The sequence below is a fragment of the Heptranchias perlo genome, chromosome 3 (genome assembly GCF_035084215.1).
Source record: "Heptranchias perlo isolate sHepPer1 chromosome 3, sHepPer1.hap1, whole genome shotgun sequence".
NCBI lineage: Eukaryota > Metazoa > Chordata > Chondrichthyes > Hexanchiformes > Hexanchidae > Heptranchias > Heptranchias perlo.
The window spans coordinates 120,202,285-120,221,572 of record NC_090327.1 but is presented as its reverse complement, the minus strand read 5'-3'; the positions used below and the strand labels follow the sequence as shown (position 1 = coordinate 120,221,572).

The following is a 19,288-nucleotide window of genomic DNA, read 5'->3' as shown; positions in this document are numbered from 1 at the left end:
CTAGTGCTGTTGGGGAGGGTTTAAACTGAAGTGGCAGGGGGTTGGGAACCTGAGCAGGGAGACAGAGGAAAGCATGTCAGGAAGGGACAGAAGGTATGGAGTAAAAGGTAAAGTGTTAAAAAAGGAAAAAGCAGGAATGAAGTGTCACAAAACATATTTGAAAGTTCTTTATCTGAATGCACGTAGCATTCGTAACAAAATGGACGAGTTAACGCCACAAATAACTACGTATGGGTATGGTCTTGTGGCCATTACAGAAACATGGCTGCAGGGTGACAACGACTGGGAATTAAATATGCCAGGGTATTTAACAATCAGGAAGGACAGGCAGGAAGGAAGGGGAGGTGGGGTGGCTATGTTAATAAAGGAAGGAATCACTGTAAGACAGAGAAATGATATTGGGACAAAGGATCAGGATAATGAAACAGTTTGGGTAGAGATAAGGAATAATAAGGGGAAAAAACACTAGTGGGCGTAGTATATAGGCCTCCTAATAGTTAAAACTCTGCTGGAAGAAGTATTAATCAGGAAATAGTCGGGGCATGTAATAAGGGAACAGCTATAATGATGGGGGATTTTAACTATCATATTAACTGGACAAATCAAATTGGGCAGGGCAGCCTTGAGGAAGAGTTTATTGAGTGTATTCGGGATCGATTTCTTGAGCAGTATGTAACTGATCCTACAAGGGGGCAAGCAACCTTGGACCTGGTCCTGTGTAATGAGCCAGGATTAATTAATAATGTCCTAGTTGAGGATCCCCTTGGAATGAGTGACCATAACATGGTTAAATTCCATATCCAATTAGAGGGTGAGACGATTGGTTCTCAAACAAGCGTACTGAGCTTGAATAAAGGAGACTATGATGGTATGAGAGCGGAATTGATTAAAGTGGACTGGGAAAATAGATTAAAGGGTAAGGCGGTACATGAACAGTGGTGTTCATTTAAGGAGTTATTTTACAACTTTCAAAACAAATATATTCCACTGAGGAAAAAAGGGTGTAAAAGAAATGACAGCCATCCGTGGCTAAGTAAAGAAATTAAGGATAGTATCCGACTAAAAACAAGGACATATAAGGTAGCCAAACTTAGTGGGAGGATAGAAGATTGGGAAGTCTTCAAAAGACAGCAAAAAGTAACTAAAGGATTGATTAAGAAAGGGAAGATAGATTATGAAAATAAATTAGCAAAAAATATAAAAACAGATAGCAAGAGTTTCTACAGTTATATAAAAAGAAAAAGGGTGGCCAGGGCAAACATAGGTCCCTTAGAGGATGAGACCGGGAAATTAATGGTGGGAAACATGGAGATGGCAAAAATGCTGAACAAATATTTTGTTTCAGTCTTTATGGTAGAGGACACTAAGAATATCCCAACACTGGACAAACAGGGGGCTCTAGTGGGGGAGGAGCTAAATACGATTAAAATCACTAAGGAATTGGTACTCAGTAAAATAATGGGACTCAAGGCGGATAAATCCCCTGGACCTGATGGCTTACATCCTAGGGTCTTGAGGGAAGTGGCAGTAGGGATTGTGGATGCATTGGTAATAATTTTCCAAAATTCTCTGGACTCAGCAAAGGTCCCGGCAGATTGGAAAACTGCTAATGTAACACCGTTATTTAAAAAGGGTAGTAGGCAGAAGGCTGGAAATTATAGACCAGTTAGCCTAACATCTGTGGTGGGTAAAATTTGAGTCTATTATTAAGGAGACAGTAATGGAACATTTGGATAAACATAATTTAATAGGACAAAGTCAGCATGGCTTTACGAAGGGGAAGTCATGTCTGACAAATTTGCTTGAGTTCTTTGAGGACATAACGTACAGGGTGGATAAAGGGGAACCAGTGGACGTAGTGTATTTAGACTTCCAGAAGGCATTCGACAAGGTGCCACATAAAAGATTATTGCTCAAGATAAAGAATCACTGGATTGGGGGTAATATTCTGGCATGGGTGGAGGATTGGTTATCTAACAGGAAGCAGAGAGTTGGGATAAATGGTTCATTCTCGGACTGGCAACCAGTAGCCAGTGGTGTTCCGCAGGGGTCGGTGCTGGGTCCCCAACTCTTTACAATCTATATTAACGATTTGGAGGAGGGGACCGAGTGTAACATATCAAAGTTTGCAGATGATACAAAGATGGGAGGGAAAGTAGAGAGTGAGGAGGGCATAAAAAACCTACAAGGGGATATAGACAGGCTGGGTGAGTGGGTGGAGATTTGGCAGATGCAATACAATATTGGAAAATGTGATGTTATGCACTTTGGCAGGAAAAATCGGAGAGCAAGTTATTATCTTAATGGCGAGAAACTGGAAAGTACTGCAGTACAAAGGGATCTGGGGGTCCTAGTGCAAGAAAATCAAAATGTTAGTATGCAGGTGCAGCAGGTGATCAAGAAGGCCAACGGAATGTTGGCTTTTATTGCTAGGGGCTAGAATATAAAAACAGGGAGGTATTGCTGCAGTTATATAAGGTATTGGTGAGACCGCACCTGGAATACTGCATACAGTTTTGGTCTCCATACTTCAGAAAAGACATACTTGCTCTCGAGGCAGTACAAAGAAGGTTCACTCGGCTAATCCCGGGGATGAGGGGGTGGGCATATGAGGAGAGGTTGAGTAGATTGGGACTCTGCTCATTGGAGTTCAGAAGAATGAGAGGCGATCTTATTGAAACATATAAGATTGTGAAGGGGCTTGATCGGGTGGATGCAGTAAGGATGTTCCCAAGGATGGGTGAAACTGGAACTAGGGGGCATAATCTTAGAATAAGAGGCTGCTCTTTCAAAATTGAGATGAGGAGAAACTTCTTCACTCAGAGGGTAGTAGGTCTGTGGAATTTGCTGCCCCAGGAAGCTGTGGAAGCTACATCATTAAATAAATTTAAAACAGAAATAGACAGTTTCCTAGAAGTAAAGGGAATTAGGGGTTACGGGGAGTGGGCAGGAAATTGGACATGAAGCTGAGTTTGGATCGGTCAAGGCCTTGTGGGTGGCGGAGCGGGCCCAGTGGCCAGGTCCTGCTCCTACTTCTTGTGTCCTTTAGATTTGAGGTTAGGATCAGATCAGCCATGATCTTATTGAATGGCGGAGCAGGCTCAAGGGGCCGATTGGCCTACTCCTGCTCCTATTTCTTATGTTCTTATGTTCTTATGTATCTGGCGTACTGTGCTCAGCTTTGGTCTCCATATTAGAGACCCGAAGAGGCTCCAAGGCTGACTCCTGAATTTAGAAGGCCGGGTTATGGGGAGAGGTTGTCCACTCTGGGACATCACTCTCTCGAGTCGAGCATGACAAGGTGGTGGGGGGGGTGGGGGGGGGGAAGAATTCCTGATACAGGGATTTAAAGATTTCATGAGTATGGGGAGTTTGGATCAAAGAACGTTTTTTCTATCGGACACTAGATTTGAGGACCAGGAGTTCAAAGCTAAGTGCATCACAGAAAATTTGTCAACTTTTTCAGTGAGAATGGGATAGAATCATGGAACAGATTACAAGCAGGAATGGGGGAACAGAAAGCCACAGCAGGGTTTAAAAAAGGATGGGATGGATTCCCATTAGGAAACGGCAAACAGGGTATTCGTTCCAGAATTACAGTAAGGAAACTGATGGGAGGTTTGGAAGGGTAGACCAGATGGACCAATGGGCTTCTCTTGCTCAAAACATGGCAAAATGTAGATAGGAGAGGCAGTAAGTAGTGCAGATGTGAGCAGGAGGTTACAAAGGGACAAACACAGACTAAGTGAGTGGGCAAAATTATGGCAAATGGAGTTCAATGTGGGCCAATATATCCTTCCTGAGGTATGGTGTTCAAAACTGAACGCAGTACTCCAGGTGGGGTCTGACCAAGGCTCTGTACAACTGAAGCATCACTTCCTTCCCTTTGTAATTTAGATAAATGTAGTGTGATGCATGTTGGTAGGGCCAACACAGAATACACGTATCATTTGCAGGGACCAATACTGAAAGAGGTTGAGAGAGAAAAAGGTCTTGGTGTTATTGAGCACAGATCACTAAAGGTTCATGACCAATGTAGAGGAACTGTAGCTAAAGGTTGTATTAATAGAATCATTCACATGATACTAGCTCAATTGCTAAATTTAAATGTGAGATAGATAGCTTTTTGGCAACCAAAGGTATTAAGGGATATGGGCCAAAGGAAGGATAAAAGGAATTTAGGTCACAGATCAGCCATGATCTCATCAAATGGTGGAGCAGGCACGAGGGGCTGAATGGCCTACTCCTGTTCCTATATTCCTATGACACCATTTTCACACTATACAGATCGCTGATCAGACCGCATCTAGAGCACTGTGCCCAGTTTTGGTCCCCTCACATGGAGGGTGATATAATGGCTTTGGAAAAGGTCCAGAGGAGAGCTACAAGAATGATTCCCAGTTTAAAGAACCTCAGCTACTCAGATAGGCTCAAGGATTTTGGTCTATTTACTTTAGAGTAGTGTAGACTTAGAGGTGACCTGATCGAGGTCTATAAAATAATTGAAGGGCTGGATAACGTCCCTATTGATAGATTATTCCAGTTTGACAGGGTGGGGAGGAGCAGGGGACATGAGTTTAAACTATGGAAGAGTAGGAATAGTCTGGATTTTGGGCGGTTCTTCTTTTCCCAGAGAATTGTGAGCCTCTGGAATGAGTTGCCGGCTGGTGCGGTGGGTGCTGACTCTCTGCCTTTAAGAGGGGGCTGGATTGGTCCTTGACTGGGACAGAGATCGCATCATGTAGAAGGTAAATGTCTTTATAGATAATACTTGGTCCATGTGATCTCCTGGACTGGTTTTGATCTCCTGAGGGGGGCCAGAGAGGAATTTTCCAGTGTATTTTTTTCCCTTATTGGCCTTGGGTTTTTCTCTGGTTTTTTGCCTCTTCCAGGAGATTATACGGCTGTGGGGTGGGTGTGAGGGCGAGAGGTCGGAGGAGGGATGAAGTGTTTAGCCATGATAGTCTGGCCATCATGGTGTGTGGGGCAGGCTTGATGGACCAGCTGGTCTTTTCCTGCCCATCAATTTTGTACATTCATAAATCACTTTGCTCTATAGTTCCTAATTTCTCACCATTTAGAAAATACTCTGATTTATCTTTCTTAGGTCCAAAATGGATGACCAGAGGAGGTTTACCAAAATGGTACCAGGGAGGAGGGTCTTCAGTTATGTGGAGAGACTAAAGAAGCTGAGATTTTTCTCCTTAGAGCAGAGAAAGTTAAGGGGAGACCTAATAGAGGTATTTAAAATCACGAGGGGTTATAAGAATTTATTTTTTTTATTCGTTCATGGGATGTGGGCGTCGCTGGCGAGGCCGGCATTTATTGCCCATCCCTAATTGCCCTTGAGAAGGTGGTGGTGAGCCGCCTTCTTGAACCGCTGCAGTCCAAATGGGAACAGGAGTAGGCTATATGGCCCCTCAAGCCTGCTCTGCCATTCAATAAGATCATGGCTGATCTTCTACCTCAACTCCACTTTCCCGCCCGATCCCCATATCCCTTGATTCCCCTAGAGTCCAAAAATCTATCGATCTCAGTCTTGAATATACTCAACAACTGAGCATCTACAGCCCTCTGGGGTAGAGAATTCCAAAGTTTTGATAGAGCTAGTAGAGAGGAACTGTTTCCTCTGGCAAGTGGGTTGGTAACCAGAGGTCATAGATTTAAAATAGTTGGCAAAAGAACGAGAAGGAAAATAAGGAGAATTTTTTTCACAGAGGGTTGTTAAGATCTGGAAAGCACTACCTAAAAGGGTGGTGGAAACAGATTCCACAGAAACTTTCAAAAGGCGATTGGACATGTATTTGAAGTGGGATAATTTACAGGGTTATGGTGAAAAGGCTGGGGCACGGGACTATATTGGATAGCTCTTTCAAAGGTACAGGCATGATGGGCCGAATGGCCTCCTCCTGTGATGTAAGAAACTATGATTCTATTCTATAACCTCACACTTGCTGGAGATTTTGGTCAGGGTCTCTCTGAGAACTATGCAGATTCATCAAATAGTCCCCCAGTCACTAAAAGCTGATCATTTTTTAGTTTCTACTCAAATACCTAGTCATACTGACCTGAGCAAAACCAACCTCCAGCAGTGGAATGTCATAGCTACAGTTGAAGGGAATCATGGTTACTTCATACTGATTATACACACTGGCATTTTCAATTCCTCTTTCGGTAACTATGAACTGCTCGATAATAATTCCTTTAACATACAATGGTGGACGAGTTCTCATCGGTATATCTGCAAATTAAAGATAACATTTACTGAACTTGAAAGCAAAATATTATGAACAATTTATTATACACAACCTCTGCTAGATCCCTGAAATATGCTTCAAAAATTAAATGCTCTGAGGAAGGCATCAGCTCAGACCAGCCTTTAAGGTATGTTTGCAAGGCCTGGACTAGATTGCCCAAGAAGAGCCCTGCGTCAGTTCCTGATACTATAGTCTCAGATCGCTAGGTACAGATCAAAGCTACAGACACTGCAATTTATGCCTCTGCAAAGGTGGGAACATAAGAGCAAGAGTAGGCCGTTCAGCCCTTCGAGCCTGCTCCGCCATTCTTTCAGATCATGGCTGATCTGCACCTCAACTCCATTTACCCGCCTTTGATCCCTATCCCTGGATACCCTTGCCCAACAAAACCTTGCCATTTTCCTCATCCTTTACAATGCTCATTAGGAGCATCAGATATGTTAGGATAGATTTTACGGATTCAGGATTCGTGGTCTTGGTACAGAGCTGTGCACATCAGAGATCAACAGGGCTCCATGGCCTCGATGTTGTTTATGTTTCTTACACTCAGTACTGGTTTAGGCTTTGCTGACCTATGAACTCTTGACTGTAAACTACTGGAATTCTATATTACATTATTGTTTTATCATTATTATAGTAATGGAATTCTGATCAGATTCCTACTTGGGTTTTAAATACAAAAATATAAATACCATCCTGATTGTTCACGGTAGCCTGCTGTCCAATGTAAACCGTGTCCACAAAGAAATCCTGGCCTGATGTGTCTTTGTACAGATAGATCGCATTCAACAAGAAGTTTCTTCCATTAGGGTACCTGGATTCCACAAGGTTAAGCAAATTGATGCAGGTGTAGGACCATCTAGAACCAAGAGGCACTCAGTTAACGTTCTGCATAGCCCAGCATGTCAAGCCTTAACATCTAATCTCTCTCAAATTAGACAACCACACACGTAAAGATAAAGGGGGGAGATTTTCAACTTGTTGCCTGGCACTGATTTCAATGGAAATATCCACAGTCTCCAAACCCATGTGAAGATGTCTCCTAAAGCAGGGGTGTCCAAACATTTACATCTGTGGGCAGCATAGGTACAGATGGAACCTTGGGGTCTGGTACAGAGGTTTAACTCCATGTTCCCACTACTTCCCATATATCTCGAGGTGCTGATACTAAAAGTCCTGGGGTGCTGATTTAGGATTTATCCACCAATGAGACAACATCCTTTTCTAAACCTCCTGGCCAACAAAATTTATACTGAGCATAGCAGCAAATCAGTAGAAGTGTAAACTGGACTGTGTTCCATGAGTTTCAAAGTTCCGATTGCCGGGCCTCAGAGGCAGTGCCTGGACACTCCGTCCCCGTCCTGAAGGAAGTTCGTTCACTTATGGCCCACCTAACAAGTTTTCTCAGATCATTAATTGAGGGAATTCTCTCCTTTTGGGGGAGTGTGGGGTTAGCTTTGGATCAAGCTTCTCTAATGTACAGTAGAGTAACTATGCAGTCACTATGCCTTTCAAAAGTTCAAGATGTACCAAAATACCTTACAGCCAATGAAGTACTTTTGAAGTGTAGTTGCTGTTGTAATGTAGGAAATGTGGCAGCCAATTTGCACACAGCAAGGTCCCACAAACAGCAATGAGAAAAATGACCAGATAATCTGTTTTTTAGTGATGTTGGTTGAGGGATAAATATTGGCCAGGACACCAGGGAGAACTCTTCTGCTATTCTCCGAAATAGTGCCCATCGGATCTTTTATATCCACGAGGGCATACTTGGTTTAACCTCTCATCTATAAGACGGCACTTCCGACAGTGCAGCATTCCCTCAGCACTGCGCTGAAGTGTCAGCCTAGGTTATGGACTCAAGTCTCTGGAGTGGGACTTGAATCCACAACCTTCCTGTGCTTTGGAACATCCTGAGGTTGTGAAAGGCACTATGTAAATGCAAGATCTTTCTTCTTTCTTTCTAACTATGTTGTTTTGCTGCAAATGTCATAAAATGCACTCCTTTAGGCTTTCCTCATTCTCTGAATGATATAGAACATAAGTTAAAAACTAAACTTCGAAGGGTCATTTTACTGAGACTTGACTCCAATGCAGAGTCTCGATCTACCAGCACTCCCGCCAAGCGAGCTTTCACGCTGGGAGTGGAATCTTAGCAGATTTACCCTCTAATTCTCACAGTTGCTTTTGTTCCGACTGCAAAAAGCATCTATGGAATGGCTAAATCTGGTAGATGCAGCAATATTTGGACAGAGTGTAAAATAAAACCCAAATGGAATGGTGTTTAAGCATCAATACTTACTGATTCTCACGAGCAAAGCTGTATTGGTACCAAATATCTCTTCGAAATGTTGTACCTTCATTTTGGTAACTGATCGACAGGCGAAGATTATTTCCCAAAACACCTTTATATGCAAAACAAAGCTGAACACATGGTTAAAGTCACGATAGCCGCCCTGTTCTTTATTATTAGTATTTCATACCTAAGAGTCAGTTACTCAAAAACTGAGTAGCAACACCTCATTGTACAGATTATATATTATTGATCATTGCAAAGAGCAGAATAAATGTACAGGAATCAGTCACAAGAGGATAATTCAATCAAGATTTAGATTAACAATTTTTAAATCATGCAAAGGAAATAAAGTTTGCAATAATCTAAACAGTGTCCTGGAGTTTCCTCCTTGGGCGCAAATCATGTTAGACCTAATGTTGTGCTCATTTTGCCGATGTCAAGTTACGTTCAAGTGCCCTCCTAGTCTCATTAGAATGTTCCTGGACTTAAACTGGGCTTAAATCAGTGTAAACAATCGAGGCCTAAAGAAAACACCCAACCTAAACTGTATATCTATTCTTTAAGTGTGAAAATTAAAGTATCAACTTATTGAACAGTCAACTTTGCAGCTGGTGATACTGCAACTTTGCAAAGCCAAAGTTGCTCGAGAATTCCCCTCCCCTCAATTTTCTCCCCTCCCCTCCTTAAGGTGCTGACCGCAGCCCATTCCTACCTCATTCAAGCCTCCTTTCTTCAAGTGTGAGCCTAGACAGCAAATGCAAGCAGCTATTGACCATGGGGTGCATCAGAGATGAGCCCAATAGCAGCATTGATCCTTGGGCAGCTGGACACTGAGACCAATTCTAGGGATGGGACCTGGGAACTCCCTGCTCTGTATGCCTCAGTGCCATAGCAGGCAGTCCCAAAAGCTACTGAGTCATTAAGGAAACAGATATAAAATATAGGGCTGTCATGAACTTTCAAAGGAGCAGTGTCATTGAGCACTCTGGATTAAAAGGTCAGGAATTCCTTGTAGGTAGAAACCAGTCAATTGGTTACGAAAGTAAACAGCAGCCTCGAAAGTTCACCATTCGTTTCAGAGTAACAACATTTTGAGCCATTTCAAAGGCGGCTTGCATTGGATGACAGCGCCCTTCATGAACTGTTTTTATTTGTTTCCAAGTTGCTTATGCCTCACCTGTTTGTACACGGTTAAACGAATTGAGCCATAATATTGTCCAGGGCCAAACAAATATGTTGGGTTTTTCACAGAGTATCGTCCACAGAAAGCGTCCGTCTCTAGTGTCACCTTACCAAATTGATAGGTGGTGCTCTACAAGGTTAACAAGAAAACAGGAAATGACGTTCGATTGATGGACTCAGGACCAATAATCCAGAGAATGCGAGTTCAAATCCCACCATGGGCAATTTGAGAATTTGAATTCAGTTTAATAATTTTGAAATAAGAATCTGGTTTCAGTAAACGTGATCATGAAGCTGTCGGATTGTTGTAAAAACCCAACTGGTTCACTGATATCCTTCAGGGAAGGAAACCTGCCGTCCTTACCCAGTTTGAGCCTATATGTGATTCCAGTCCCACATAAACATGGTTGACTCTTAACTGCCATCTGAAGTGGCCTAGAAAGCTGCTCAGTTGTATCACCATCTTATCAGGCAACTAGGGATGGGCAGTAATTGATGGCCTTGCCAGCGATGACTACATCCCAAGGTTGAAAAATAAAATTACAATTTATTTTTAACATTGGGCTTAACTTGATATTAGTTATTCAAGCAGCATGGTAATCAGTTGTATGGCACTACTTGACGTACCTTTACTTCACATTACAAAAAACCAAGGTATAATATTTAAAATTGGTGTGGGCAGAAAAATGCACGTAGCAGATTAGCCGTTCATACTAATCAAGTGGGGTTAGGGTTAGACATGACTGGAAGTGTATATAAAGGGTGGGGTGCATATAAAGAGCGGGCGGGGTATACGGTGGGTGGGGTGTAGAGCGGATGAGTATAACGGACATGAGTAGGAAGTATAATGGGCAGGAGAGACTAACGGGCAAGGGAGACTAACGGGCGAATATAGAACTGCGGAGTGTATAACGGGCGGAGTGTATAACGGGCGGGAGAATAATGGGAGGGTGTATAACAGGCAAGAGTATAACCAACGGGGTGTATAACGGGCAGGTATACAGAAAAAATAATTTGTTCTCAGGGTATTGTGTAATATATTGAAAGTGAGATTTGATTTGTTATTGATTTTTATTTTGAATACTTACCACGTATAAGCCTTTTTCAAAATCATTGAAATATTTGACTGCATATCCCTCTGTGTAGCCAGCTATGTGGTCTGGACATTTTACACCCATTAATTCTTCTAAAGCGGCTTTGACCTGTAATGAAATATTTTAATGAGCATAATCCTGAAGATTCTTACTTATCTTGATGTAATGGTGTTGGGCAAGTTAGCCTCAGCTTCTCTCCATCTTTTAGCCCTTTTCTTTGACTCAGTGGGCTATAAATTTGTATTGGACGATAAAACAAAATGGGCAATAGCGAATGCACATGAAATTACAGAAGTCTGATGCACATAAAACCATTCATCAGCTAAGGGTGTTGAGCCAAGAGCTCCATTCGAAAGAATCAAAAGTAGACTTCAACTTTGATTGCTGAATTTGTTTCTTTTCTAAGTATAAGTACCCAAGGATAAGAATTAAAGCACTAGGTCGTATTACTACACAATTACAGTAAGGTTATTTCCAAGAAACATGATTCATTTTCTTACAAATGCAGAAATTGGGACAGAATTTGCTGGGAAAATAACGGCGAGTTTAATGGCGCTCGCTGTTATTGTTGTGTAAATCGTCCGGCAACTTGTGGCGAGGAAGAGATACCCTGTGAGTTGCCAATTGCCACAAGTTACCGGACGATTTGCGCCACTCCGCCATTAGCCTCGTGATAACGGCATCTCGCCCTCAACCTCCCCGTGAGTTTCAAGGAATTGCTGCATTTGCACATTAAATGCCCATTAAACTCGCAGCAGAAAGTTAGGGCATCCAACTGCCTCTGACTCCTGAGTTTTTGCCTGGGTTTGTACCCCACCCAGCACACCATTCCAAGTCATTATACTGTTGATATTAATGGAACATAATGGCCACTAACTGCAATATAGTAAGCATTGTGCAATCGTGAACTATACTGCAAATAAACTCAGGAAACAGATGCACAACACCCGACGGGACAAACCTCATTAGCAGTTGCTGTATATGAAAGGGGCCTAGAATTGACCCCATCCAGGGTCAGTGTAAAGGTTTCCATGCTGGGCCTCCCTTTGGTTTGTTCCACCACTTCAATGGTGACATTACTTCCTCCCAAAACCTCATATCGGAGTAAATCGAAGTCCCCTGTACAAGAACAATTTGAAATAAATGTTAAAAAGGGACATTGTTTTGATTCCATTTGATTTTATCATGTGGATATTGGGTTGGGCTCAGGTATGATCTTTCCCCTCAGTTGAGTATCCTGGTGACACTTCCTCTCCTGACTTACACATGAACACTCACATGAGGTAGCAGAGCACCCATCGAACAGCAGGAGTCACCAGCTTTAGACGGTGGGAGGAGAAAACATGAGTGGGGGTGGAAAGAAATAAGAAAGGAAGGTTTCCATTGAGTGACACCCAGCAGCTGAGCATTTTCAGCAGCGGACTGTCTTCACAGTCAAGTCTGAACAAAGAATCAAACACAAGTTCCTGAAGAATAAATTCAAGCTGCACTGTGTCAATGAGCCATCCATTTTATCCCCCTCTGTGAAGAAACATCGAGAGTGAGTGATTGGGCTGAGAGGTACCTTACCTCTAGTCGAGATGAAGGTCACGGTGTAGTTAAAGCCTTGTCTGTTCTTCATACTCTTCACCTCAACTTCATCAGGTCTAATTGACCAAAGATCATTTAAAGCTAGCTGAATCTGATTGGCTGAAGCATCCACAGGAAGAAGACCTGAGGGGGGGGGGGGGTGGGGGTAAGTCCATAATTAACACCTCAAAATAAACAAAATGATCTGCTTGAGCAATTATCCATAGGCCTAAATCTTAGAACGGGGAATGTATTATTACACCCAGAATATATAAAGGAAAAGAACTTGCATTTATATAGTGCCCTTCACATCCTCAGGATGTCCCAAAGTCCTTCACACCCAGATTAATTACTTTTTAAATGTTGTTTTGTAGGTAAACATGGCAGCCAACTTGTACACAGCAAGATCTCACAAACAGTAAATTAGATACATGACCAGATAATCTGTTTTGGTGGCATTGATTGAAGGATGAATATTGACCACGACACCAGGAGAACTCCCTGCTCTTCTTCAAATGGGACCTTTTACATCGGCTGGAACAGACACACAGGGTCTTGATTTAACATCTCATTCAAAAGACAGTAGCGAGTGCCAGCCTAGATTACATGCACCCACACCTCCTAACTCAGAAACAAGCATGCGGAGCCCAGCTTAACACTTAAAAGAGCCCTTTAACATGTTCTATTATATCCACCTTATATAGACAGAGATTTGTATGGGTCACAAACTTGCCAGTTGATCCCCTGCCACAGCGAGGCCAGAAGTTAACCAATCAATAAATAATTCAGAGTCCAAATTCTATCTAATTTGCTTCCAATAATACCACAGATATTTAGGACTAGGTCTGTCTGTGGATGTTAACAATTGGGTATATTTAACATTCATTGAAAGATATATTCTTATAGTAAATGTACTCGTGCCCTAATTACCAGCAGTTTGGAGCCTCTGCTCGATAGTATGTTTATCGGTAAAGTCATTAAGATCCAATAAAGTTCATTAGGACTAGAATGGTGGAATTAGTGCTTACAGGCAATGTTCAATATCAAATCCCAGTATCCACAACTGACGGGCTTTTAGTCCGGATGTAAGTGGGCCTTGATATTAGAGCGCTATAAAGAGCTCACAAGAGCGTATTCCAGTCAAAGTACTCCAGCGGGACCAGCTGAGCACCACATTGAAAATAATAGCAGGAACACAAAGTGCCAAATTACAAAATCCCCAACAATACCCAGCTCAATCAGAACACAGACCCAACAATACCGAGCTCAATCAGAACACGGACCCAACAATACCGAGCTCAATCAGAACACGGACCCAACAATACCCAGCTCAATCAGAACACGGACCCAACAATACCGAGCTCAATCAGAACACGGACCCAACAATACCCAGCTCAATCAGAACACAGACCCAACAATACCGAGCTCAATCAGAACACAGACCCAACAATACCCAGCTCAATCAGAACACGGACCCAACAATACCCAGCTCAATCAGAACACAGACCCAACAATACCGAGCTCAATCAGAACACAGACCCAACAATACCGAGCTCAATCAGAACACGGACCCAACAATACCGAGCTCAATCAGAACACGGACCCAACAATACCCAGCTTAATCAGAACACAGACCCAACAATACCCAGCTCAATCAGAACACAGTCCCAACAATACCCAGCTTAATCAGAACACAGACCCAACAATACCCAGCTCAATCAGAACACGGACCCAACAATACCCAGCTCAATCAGAACACAGACCCAACAATACCGAGCTCAATCAGAACACAGACCCAACAATACCGAGCTCAATCAGAACACAGACCCAACAATACCGAGCTCAATCAGAACACAGACCCAACAATACCGAGCTCAATCAGAACACAGACCCAACAATACCCAGCTCAATCAGAACACAGACCCAACAATACCGAGCTCAATCAGAACACAGACCCAACAATACCGAGCTCAATCAGAACACAGACCCAACAATACCCAGCTCAATCAGAACACAGACCCAACAATACCCAGCTCAATCAGAACACAGACCCAACAATACCGAGCTCAATCAGAACACAGACCCAACAATACCCAGCTCAATCAGAACACAGACCCAACAATACCCAGCTCAATCAGAACACAGACCCAACAATACCCAGCTCAATCAGAACACAGACCCAACAATACCGAGCTCAATCAGAACACAGACCCAACAATACCCAGCTCAATCAGAACACAGACCCAACAATACCCAGCTCAATCAGAACACAGACCCAACAATACCCAGCTCAATCAGAACACAGACCCAACAATACCCAGCTCAATCAGAACACGGACCCAACAATACCGAGCTCAATCAGAACACAGACCCAACAATACCGAGCTCAATCAGAACACAGACCCAACAATACCGAGCTCAATCAGAACACAGACCCAACAATACCGAGCTCAATCAGAACACAGACCCAACAATACCGAGCTCAATCAGAACACAGACCCAACAAAACCCAGCTCAATCAGAACACGGACCCAACAATACCGAGCTCAATCAGAACACAGACCCAACAATACCCAGCTCAATCAGAACACAGACCCAACAATACCCAGCTCAATCAGAACACGGACCCAACAAAACCCAGCTCAATCAGAACACAGACCCAACAATACCCAGCTCAATCAGAACACAGACCCAACAATACCCAGCTCAATCAGAACACGGACCCAACAAAACCCAGCTCAATCAGAACACAGACCCAACAATACCCAGCTCAATCAGAACACAGACCCAACAATACCCAGCTCAATCAGAACACAGACCCAACAATACCGAGCTCAATCAGAACACAGACCCAACAATACCCAGCTCAATCAGAACACAGACCCAACAATACCCAGCTCAATCAGAACACAGACCCAACAATACCCAGCTCAATCAGAACACAGACCCAACAATACCCAGCTCAATCAGAACACAGACCCAACAATACCCAGCTCAATCAGAACACAGACCCAACAATACCCAGCTCAATCAGAACACAGACCCAACAATACCGAGCTCAATCAGAACACAGACCCAACAATACCGAGCTCAATCAGAACACAGACGCAACAATACCCAGCTTAATCAGAACACAGACCCAACAATACCCTGCTTAATCAGAACACAGACCCAACAATACCCAGCTCAATCAGAACACAGACCCAACAATACCGAGCTCAATCAGAACACAGACCCAACAATACCCAGCTTAATCAGAACACAGACCCAACAATACCCAGCTCAATCAGAACACAGACCCAACAATACCGAGCTCAATCAGAACACAGACCCAACAATACCCAGCTTAATCAGAACACAGACCCAACAATACCCAGCTTAATCAGAACACAGACCCAACAAAACCCAGCTTAATCAGAACACAGACCCAACAATACCCAGCTCAATCAGAACACATACCCAACAATACCCAGCTCAATCAGAACACAGACCCAACAATACCCAGCTTAATCAGAACACGGACCCAACAATACCGAGCTCAATCAGAACACAGACCCAACAATACCCAGCTTAATCAGAACACAGACCCAACAAAACCCAGCTTAATCAGAACACAGACCCAACAATACCCAGCTCAATCAGAACACAGACCCAACAATACCCAGCTCAATCAGAACACGGACCCAACAATACCGAGCTCAATCAGAACACAGACCCAACAATGCCCAGCTCAATCAGAACACAGACCCAACCATACCCAGCTTAATCAGAACACGGACCCAACAATACCGAGCTCAATCAGAACACAGACCCAACAATACCCAGCTTAATCAGAACACAGACCCAACAAAACCCAGCTTAATCAGAACACAGACCCAACAATACCCAGCTCAATCAGAACACAGACCCAACAATACCCAGCTCAATCAGAACACAGACCCAACAATACCCAGCTTAATCAGAACACGGACCCAACAATACCGAGCTCAATCAGAACACGGACCCAACAATACCCAGCTCAATCAGAACACAGACCCAACAATACCCAGCTCAATCAGAACAAAGACCCAACAATACCCAGCTCAATCAGAACACGGACCCAACAATACCCAGCTCAATCAGAACACGGACCCAACAATACCGAGCTCAATCAGAACACGGACTCAACAATACCGAGCTCAATCAGAACACGGACCCAACAATACCCAGCTCAATCAGAACACGGACTCAACAATACCGAGCTTAATCGGAACACGGACCCAACAATACCCAGCTCAATCAGAACACGGACCCAACAATACCCAGCTCAATCAGAACACAGACCCAACAATACCCAGCTTAATCAGAACACAGACGCAACAATACCCAGCTCAATCAGAACAAAGACCCAACAATACCCAGCTCAATCAGAACACAGACCCAACAATACCCAGCTCAATCAGAACACGGACCCAACAATACCGAGCTCAATCAGAACACGGACTCAACAATACCCAGCTCAATCAGAACACAGACCCAACAATACCGAGCTTAATCAGAACACAGACCCAACAATACCCAGCTCAATCAGAACAAAGACCCAACAATACCCAGCTCAATCAGAACACGGACCCAACAATACCCAGCTCAATCAGAACACGGACCTAACAATACCCAGCTCAATCAGAACACAGACCCAACAATACCAAGCTCAATCAGAACACAGACCCAACAATACCCAGCTCAATCAGAACACGGACCCAACAATACCCAGCTCAATCAGAACACAGACCAGTCAATACCCAGCTCAATCAGAACACAGACCCAATAATACCGAGCTCCATCAGAACACAGACCCATCAATACCCAGCTCAATCAGAACACGGACTCAACAATACAGAGCTCAATCAGAACACAGACCCAACAATACCCAGCTCAATCAGAACACAGACCCAACAATACCCAGCTCAATCAGAACACAGACCCAACAATACCCAGCTCAATCAGAACACAGACCCAACAATACCCAGCTCAATCAGAACACGGACCCAACAATACCCAGCTCAATCAGAACACAGACCCAACAATACCCAGCTCAATCAGAACACAGACCCAACAATACCCAGCTCAATCAGAACACGGACCAGTCAATACCCAGCTCAATCAGAACACGGACCCAACAATACCGAGCTCAATCAGAACACGGACTCAACAATACCCAGCTCAATCAGAACACAGACCCAAAAATAACCAGCTCAATCAGAACACAGACTCAACAATACCCAGCTCAATCAGAACACGGACTCAACAATACCCAGCTCAATCAGAACACAGACCCAAAAATAACCAGCTCAATCAGAACACAGACCCAACAATACCCAGCTCAATCAGAACACAGACCCAACAATACCCAGCTCAATCAGAAGATAATGGCTGTACCGCATCTGTCCAGGCAAACATCTCCAAAATGGATTGTGTTAACAATTAGAATCTTAGAATCTTACAGCACAGAAGGAGGCCTGTGCTGACTCTTTGAATTATCCAGTTAGTCCCACTCCCCTGCTCTTTTCCCATAGCTCTGCAAATTTTTCCTTTTCAAGTATTTATCCAATTCCCTTTCAGTTACTATTGAATCTGCTTCCCCCATCCTTTCAGGCTGTGAATTCCTGATCTTAACAACCCACGGCGTAAAAGATATTTCTCCTCATCTCCCCACGGGTTCTTTTGCCAATTATCTCAAATCTGTGCCCTCTGGTTACCAACCCTCCTGCCAGTGAAACAACTTCTCTCTATCTACTCTATCAAAACCCTTCATTCACTTTGTCATTTGTGTTCAAAATTATGAAAATATTTCTGTGATTTCACCATTACTGTTTTGTCAGTTGATCAGATTTACTGTACCAATGTCTTCCAGATAACTAATGTCGAGTTGCAAATGAAAAAGGCACCTTGCGAGTACCAAACTGAAATTGGAAGCTCTGCGCGTCGTGAAATATCTCACAGCCTGGCACCTGTATTAACGACTGAAAGAAGGGGGTGGATGATCAGGATAGTGTGGAGTTTCCTGCTCCCCCAGGTTTCACAGGAACGTTTTTTTTTAACAATCTTACCTCTTGGTAGGGGGCCGCTGAAGAATCCAGGGTGGAGCAGACTCCTGGAATCTGCGTTGTCCAATTTTTGCCAACGGGCCTGAAACAGGCGTTAGGCACCTCGTTCAACATAAGAGGCCTAACGTCCGCCAGGGATACCTGGAAAATTGCTTGAGCCCAAAAAACCTTCCCGTGAAGCTAGGAGAAGAAGGTGAGCTCCCCTAGCTCCAGTCATCGTGATGATTCCCCTCCCCAACTCTCCCGTTGTCTACTCCACCCCACCACCCACCAACCCACCCCCACCCCAGGGCCACTGCCAGTGAGGGAAGCTGGTCGACTTTCGAGCCCCTCGGATGCGCAAGCTGCCAGTGGAGCCGCGACAGGCGCCGGTGGCTCAAGTTTAAAACGTTACCAAGGCCCGAGCCCCAATTTCGGGCTGGCCTCGGGGCACTCTCAGGTCGGGAGAGCGCTGGCTGCACCGCATCGGAAACGGGCCCAGACCGAAATTCCACCCCACAGAATCAGAGTCAGCACGTCCATGGGCTGACTCCATAATGTCGGATGTGACAGACGTCAATACTTCACACTGCAGTCTTGAAAACGGCACGGCCAAATTCCGCAGCAGACCTACACCGAGGCTGACACCATAGAGGCGTGCCAGCATAGTCGAACGGTGGACAGACAGCACTCTCCTGACACCCAGACTTTAAGACCAATGAAGCATAAACGCACTTTAGGGCCCTTCCTGGACTCTGTTATTCAAGGTCACATCATGTCTCCACACACTGGGTGCAGGAGGTCTTTAACAGGTCCCTGTAGAAA

General features: G+C 43.9%; 1 protein-coding gene across 1 annotated transcript in view; it reads right to left on the bottom strand.

Moving 5' to 3' along the window:
* LOC137308707 (fibrocystin-L-like) overlaps positions 1-19,288 on the bottom strand; it is a 196,161-nt gene that overhangs the window by 126,556 nt on the left and 50,317 nt on the right. Inside the window, exons 17-23 of the mRNA XM_067977269.1 lie at positions 12,399-12,542; positions 11,791-11,948; positions 10,827-10,937; positions 9,731-9,865; positions 8,560-8,681; positions 6,950-7,116; positions 6,069-6,241 (exon numbers count right to left, since the gene is read on the bottom strand). Coding sequence (XP_067833370.1) covers positions 6,069-6,241; positions 6,950-7,116; positions 8,560-8,681; positions 9,731-9,865; positions 10,827-10,937; positions 11,791-11,948; positions 12,399-12,542 — 1,010 coding nt within the window. The remainder of the gene's footprint in view (positions 1-6,068; positions 6,242-6,949; positions 7,117-8,559; positions 8,682-9,730; positions 9,866-10,826; positions 10,938-11,790; positions 11,949-12,398; positions 12,543-19,288) is intronic.